We start from the raw sequence: 7,314 nt of genomic DNA, 5'->3' as shown, positions 1-7,314 counted from the left end.
TACAACCGAAATATGCTTTTATTTACGAATTTGCGATTCGAAACGTGGATAAATGACATCAAGCCAGCCTTATAATCGGTTCTAGACAAAGGAGTCACGTTTTTTTCACTAATTTGAGTTTAAAATTTGAGTTTTATTACAATAAAAAGTTTTCAAAAATAGTCACATCTAACTTTTTTGTTACAGAAGGCTCTCACATAACATCACATCTTAACTCGAATTAAAAACTCAAATTAGCGAACCGACCGGGAACGTCATTCACGAATAAATAAATAAAAATGAGATAAATATTTCTTACGGTATATAAGTTTAAATTTTTTTCATTATTTTTAATTAAATAACTATATTTGTTAAAAGAATACTAACTTTACTTTTAAATATTTTTCATAAAAAATGAGTGACGTTCTTTAACACGTTATTTATTTAGGTAAAAGGAAGTCTTCTTTCATCGAAATTTTCCTTTAGTTGGGTAGTTTTTAAGCAGTATTGTTGCCACTTATTAGAGCAATATGTGGTTTTCAAACTTTTAGCTAAAAACGACATTTTTTTTAAAATTACAATTATTTTTTAGTTTATCCCTTTTTAAGGGTAGTTTATCCCGAATTTTCTTTCCTTACAATAAATTTCAAAATGAATGAACATTTCAATAAAGGACAATGATTTTATTTCAAACCATTACAAACAAAGTCTATTGCAAAAATTAGATTAAATTTCCATATTGGCATAACTCAAAGTTTAAACTGCAAAATGAGATATAAGTTGGGGATTTTTGTTTTAGAACATATAACTAAGGATACGAAATTTATATATTTTGTATAAAAATAAAATTAATAATTTTAAATTTAAACTTGGAACTTGAAAATGTTATTTTCTTTTCTTTTTTTTCTCTGACCGAGCATGTATGTTCTTTTTAGTCGATGTGTGTAATTTTGAAAAGTAAGGAAATAAACAAAGAAAGGGATGCAATTACAAACTATAAGAATCATCAATCTTTCTCTAAATTTTTTTTAAAAAAATCCATTTTTCATAAAGACAAAAACAATAATCAATATATAGTATAGTTTCAGGATTTACATTTTAGAGAATGAACATGTAATTGTGCTCTTATTTTGGGAATGATACTCTTTTTCTCTCACATATGATTTGTTTCCAAATATCAGTGTTCTTATTTGGCAATGACAATCATTGTTTTTTTTCCCCACGATCAATGAGAATCAGCCAAATTGCAAAAGCAGTAAATTTCCCTTTTAATGTTGATGATGTCTGTATTAATTACCGTCAATTTGACAATTTCATATCTTCAATGACTTAATGAGCTTTGATTAGCGACTCTGTAGTTGCAGTAAATGATTTAGGGTCGTTTAATTCATGCATTTAAATTAGTAATTTTTAATTTTAACATTTGAAATTTAAATATTTTACGAAAGAAAAATATTATAACAGAATTAAAATCATAAATTTAAATGCATGAAATAAACGAACCCTTAAATTTAACTTAATGACAATTTACCTCTACATTGGGATAGAGAGAAAGCAAACATTTTTCTCTCTAAGAAAAAATCTAATATAAGGAATAAAAAAAAAGATAATTATGCTGGATGACCCTTTTTAACTACCTCTTTTTATAAATGACCGAACTTTTTTTTATTTTATGAAAATGGACGTTTTGTTTACATGAGTCAATCAATGATTGGCTTATGGACCACGGTCAAGCAATGATTGACCTATAATTGATTGACTGATTCATTATTAATTTCTCAATGGTTTGTCATTAATAAACATGTAATTTATTAATTAAAATTGATTAATTACTAATTGATTTTACTTATTTATTAACTAATGTTGATTAATAATAAAGAATAATCGAGTTAATCCGTGATAAATTATAGTCCATTATGATTGACCACTAAGTCAATCAGTGATGGACCGCTGAGTCAATTAATAATTGATCACTAAGTTAATGAAAATGACAATTTTTGCAATTTTGTAAAACTTCGACCATATATGGAAAACATCTTCAAGAAAGAAATCCCTAAAAAAAATGCAAAGTTCATCTTTGTGTTTGTAGATCCATACCGTAAAAAATGTAAATATCTCAAAATGCATTTATGCATTTATGATATATGTTTGTATAATGAGTCGCGTTATATATTACTATTGATGATTATCACTATTCCGTTTGAGTAAATCACAAACTTGCATGTGAATTCTAAAAATTATTTATTTAGACATAGGACACACAATTATATGTGTTTTTCTCAAAATAAATAGTCTAAAAACTGATGTCTCAATAAAAAATAGTTAAAAAAAAACTAATGAAGATTATCACCACCAACGATAATGAGTCTTTAGTCTTATCGTGTTGTGTATGTATTCCGTGTAAAAGTACAACATGTCGTTCCTCCCTAAACAATGTTTGCAAAGTCAAGAAACTACTAGTCGTTTTCCGAAGTTTTCAGTTACTTATTTTAACCGACGCGTAGCTTTGTATTTGGAAAAAAATATGCGATCCTTAAGTTAATAAACGACGACAATATAAAAAAAAGACAGCAAAAGAGATAACATGAAAAACGACACATAAATGGAAAATGATCATAGAAAACAACATAGTGAAACAACATGATAACTAAACGACAGCAAAATGACGTCTGAGGACGACATTGAAATTAAAAGGACTACAGAAAAAGCAACAGAAACGTTAAACGGCAATAAAATAATGAACAATAACAAAATGACTCAAAGATACAATAGCCCGGGATATGTGAGACAAAATCAATAAACGGCAACAATGTGACAGGATACAATAAGGGTCGAGCAAACAGAATTAACTACAATAGCAATGCGAAGATGACAAGTAAATTACATGGGAGGATGACATGAAAAACCAATAACAGATTAACATTGTTAAAATGACATTAAAAAGAGCAAACGAGAACAATACGACTGAAAAAAATACGAAATTGAAGAGCAACATGAGACATGACAACAAATTGGCACGAAATTAGTAAGCAACAACCAAAATGAGAAAATAACAAACCATAACAATGTAAAAAGTACATAAAAATACCAAACGACGGTGAAGGAGACCAAATAAAAAACGACACGTAGAGGGCAAAAAAAAAAGTAATGCATAGACGACAACAAAACGGCAACTTGAAAAATGACACCGTGAAAAAAGACAACAACAAAAACAAATGAATAAACGACATGAATATGTTACCATAAGACGACAGCGAAAAACAACATTCAAAGCGACACAAAGAGGATAAACGACAACAAATCAAAAACCGACAAAATTGAGACAAAATAATTAATCAAAATGAAAAAAAAAGGTAAAAGACAAAATCAGAGGAAATCTTTGAACATTGGAACTTCAATTGGGCAGTAATAAACAATGGCTTACTCCCAGCAAACCATCCGTTGATTGTTTTTTCCATATTTACAAGAAGAAAAATGGGCAACTATCAACTCTGAAGGACATAAATACCAAACTGAGCAGTGATACGTTAAAAAAAAGTCCAAAACTTCACGTTGGCTGTTGTCTTTCCAACACTCGCAACCGTTTTAACTACACCAAAAAGGCTTCAGAGCCATGTCTGAGAAAACATTATCCGTAAGCAATTTTTTAATTTTGGAAATCTGCTCCTTTTTTTCCCCTGAATACTTATTGAGTGCAGATGAATTGTTGGTTTGAGGTTGTAACTGTGTACGACGAACATATAAGAAAAAAAAAACAGAAGAATGCATATAGGAGAAATTCCACTAATTTGTACGACGAACTGTGAGTATTAATTAGCAAGTTATCGTTCATCATGGAAAAATGCGCTGCGTGTGTGTGTGTTAATGTTGAAAAACAAAGATTTTGCAGAGATTTCTTCATTACTAAAAGAAAATGGTGAGATTGCAAAGAATGATACTGAAGTACAAATCAGCCAATCACAATGAGTGTCTGATTAAATACACAGCATTGTTAGTAGAGACAGCCTAACGACAAGGCATAACAACCAACGTTACACAACAAGCTCGAACTCCTCCTACAACTACTAATACTAGTACTAAATAGTGGTGCTCATTAACAATGAACGTTTAGTCTAATACTCTTCTAGTTAATCATCACGGAGACGTGACATGGCTTCTGAGTCTGCTGGAGCGCCTAACAGGAGTTATAATCTCTTCATCTCCGCGTCCCTACCAAAAAAAAAAAAAGGAAAGTCAACACATAAGAAACATATATATGTTTTGGTCATGTTCATGAATTTTTTTATGTAAGTGAGAAAAAAAAATATGATTTGTGGTTAAAACTCACATATTTGGTGGGGATGTTCTCATAGGTCGTGAAGCTTCCGTAAGACGGTGAACCCATCGAGGACTCCATCGACGAAGCCATAGATTCCCTCCTTTGGTTCTTCTTGGCCTTCCTCTCATAGCTCCAAGCTTCATTAAGAGAATTCAGTCCTTTTGTATTGTTGTTGTAAGAAGAAGTGTTCTGATAGCTGCTCATCTCCGAGGGACAAGACTCGCCAGAACAGTCCCAAGAATAGGGTTGCACCTCAAAAGTGTTCCCGTGCTTGGAAAGAGTCGGACTTGAATCCAATTTCTTAGTCACCAATCTCTCACTTTTAATGACATCGGAATCATTCAAAGTTGAGTTGTTATTCCCTTTCCTCACAAAGACAAAGCCTGTACAAGCAATTAGAGCCAAAACAAATAAGGCTATTCCCAACATATTCACTTTGGTGAAACTATTTTCTGTACTGCCATCAACTGCAACATCTACTTCTGAACTTTGTGTGCCCTCTGATAAAGCATCAACTTCTGGTGCTTCAAAAATAAAAAGATCTTCATTTGCAGCCTCCATTTCAGCACCAGAACTCATATCAACCTCATATTGGGAAATCCCAGCTTCCAAAACTTCGGGTTGGGCTGCTTCATCAGTCTGCGAAATCGGTATCGGGTTATCCTCAAAATCACCAGGAAGTTCATTTCCTTCTTGACTAACTTATAATCTACATTTATGAATGAAGTATTTTCAGGATAATGTCTCGTTTTCTATTTTTGGTCTTTTAATAGGACCTCAAAATGATATTAGATTGAAAAAATAATTAAAACAAACAGTTTTTAATACATATATCAAGAGTAGAAACAGTTATTTCAATAGTCTATCTTTTGAGTGCCTAGATGTGTATACTATTGATGAGACTTTCAAGTTTCGCATACGTCTAACTTTTATGGGATATGTTCTATTGGATTGTCATTTTCCAGTTCGTATCATGGAATATACTTACATGGTGATCACTTTATCGTTAAACAGCCATTTGATGTTGATTCTGGAATCCAGGTTAAGCGTTTTAAGCAAATAATTTGTATCGTTAAACAGCATATTTCAAGGACTTATTATCCACTCTTAAAACTGAACAAGACGCGCAGAAAAGCTTCTCCTTTCCTTTTGATTTCAGTATATACACGGGAATACTGGATGAGGAAAAAAATGGCATGCACGTTCATGATTCTGACCAAAAGAAGAAAAATAACTGGGAATATCCAACTTTTCAGCAAAAATAAATAAATAAATAATATGGAATATCCAACGGATTAACAGGGGAGACTTGCGACGTTTTTCTCACTTTTTTACCCCCTGAAAAGTAAAACGTAAATGCAACATCCACCATATGATATATATATGTCAAACAAAATGAAATATGCAAAGAACGGTTTGTAGAAATGTAGGATGAGATTTCATATTCAGATGCTCCCATGTATAAATATATATATATATATATATATAGAGAGAGAGAGAGAGAGAGAGAGAAATCATAAGTAACATGAGACATAATAATATCACAAAATTACAAAGCCCTCAATGGCTGTCAGCTATGTACATATTAGCTACACACAAAATATGTACACTATGTACATTGTAGAGTCTGGCTTTGGTTTACCAAAAGGGGCACCACCTGAGAGAAGCAAAATAACACATGTTAGTCTAATAAGGAACTTTTCTTTTATATCCGTTGGGTATTAAACTGGATATGCCCGTCTTTTCTGAAGATAATCAATCCCTTCTATCAAGTAATATCATTAATAGATGGCCGAATTTTTTTTTATAGGTAAATGACCGTTTTTAATAACGGTCAATCACTGATGTTCAATGATATATAATTGATTTACCCATGGTTTATCAATGAACACCCCCAAATCAATCAATGATACACCCCCAAATCAATCAATGATACACCACCAAATCAATAAGTGATAAACAGTTTTATCACTGACTTACCGTGGTTTATGGTTGATAAACGGTAATTTCCCTAATTTTACAAAACTTCAGCCATTTACTAAAAAATAACTTTAAAAAGGCCATTTTTACACTGAGCCCTTGTTAGTAACCTCTTATAAGAATCCTTAAACTAAATATATCTAGGAATTCAACTTCTACCCTTATCCCATGATCATTCCCACTATTATGTACTTGTCCTGGCCAAAATATAAATTGTGAAATTGACAATCATTTTAACACAATTGTGACAGAAGTGTATATCTAAACTACTCAACAATCAATATGAAACTGACAAGACGCTTATGTGTTCCACATTTTCATAATGCCCACAAATTAAGATAGCTTTACATGGAAAAGAGGGTTAAATTGCAAAAGCTTACCCGACATAATTTTGACACAAATTTTCATGGGATGTAGCTTGGGTAATCAACTTTTGAACTTGCAGCTTGACACTTAAACCATGATCCACTTCACGACTATCTCCAGAGATCAAAGTATTATGATCAATTGCATGTGGAATAGAGTTGGTTGATATGGAAGAGCCAGTGGAAAAGTCACGTCCAGTAAGTTTATTACTCATCCGAGCCATGACAACCACAGCGCGCTCATTTAAGACCTCATTCGCATCACCAAGTTGATTAACAGCCTATATTAAACCAATTACAAATGTAAATACATTCACTAGTACCATATGAAAATGTCTAACATGCTGAGACTATAAAGTACCTGAAGGAGTTCCCTTTCACGAGCACCCCGTTGGGGTTGAAGCAGATCTCTATTTTGCGGAGGCTCTTCAGCGTTCACAACAGCAGGAACAAGAGTGCTAGTGAGCATTGACATTTGTGGAACTTCATTGAAGTTGAAAAGACGCCAATTGATGAGAGGGTCATGAACAAAGGCCTGAAACAAGGATAAGAATCAGCTCCTTTATAAATGGTTTAGTAGTGTCCATCGTAAACTAGAACCACATTACTGACAAACAAGGACGCCTTTCCATTAACCTCCCAGTCATGGAGTAAACCAGAATATCCATATTG

The 7,314-nt window shown here is 32.3% G+C and overlaps 2 protein-coding genes across 2 annotated transcripts; both read right to left on the bottom strand.

The window, feature by feature from the left end:
• Positions 1–3,855: 3,855 nt before the first annotated feature.
• On the bottom strand, positions 3,856–5,318 carry LOC112093484. Its single transcript, XM_024172018.1, has 3 exons — positions 5,286–5,318; positions 4,307–5,006; positions 3,856–4,188 (listed from the first exon to the last, which is right to left on the bottom strand). The coding sequence occupies exons 2-3, from the start codon at positions 4,874–4,876 to the stop codon at positions 4,114–4,116; spliced, it is 645 nt and encodes a 214-aa protein (XP_024027786.1). The 5' UTR covers positions 4,877–5,006; positions 5,286–5,318; the 3' UTR covers positions 3,856–4,113.
• Positions 5,319–5,803: 485 nt separating this feature from the next.
• LOC21384194 (serine/threonine-protein kinase TOR) lies at positions 5,804–7,192 on the bottom strand (the record flags this gene model as incomplete). The annotated part of the gene is made up of 3 exons (XM_024172017.1): positions 5,804–5,954; positions 6,658–6,923; positions 7,004–7,192. Coding segments are annotated over 3 exons (474 nt in total), but the record flags the coding sequence as incomplete, so codon positions are not given.
• Between the last annotated feature and the right edge of the window lie 122 nt (positions 7,193–7,314).

Source organism: Morus notabilis, unplaced genomic scaffold, assembly GCF_000414095.1.
Source record: "Morus notabilis unplaced genomic scaffold, ASM41409v2 Scaffold10359, whole genome shotgun sequence".
Classification (NCBI taxonomy): domain Eukaryota; kingdom Viridiplantae; phylum Streptophyta; class Magnoliopsida; order Rosales; family Moraceae; genus Morus; species Morus notabilis.
Note: the sequence above shows the minus strand (reverse complement) of the source record. Positions and strands in the feature narration are given on the sequence as shown.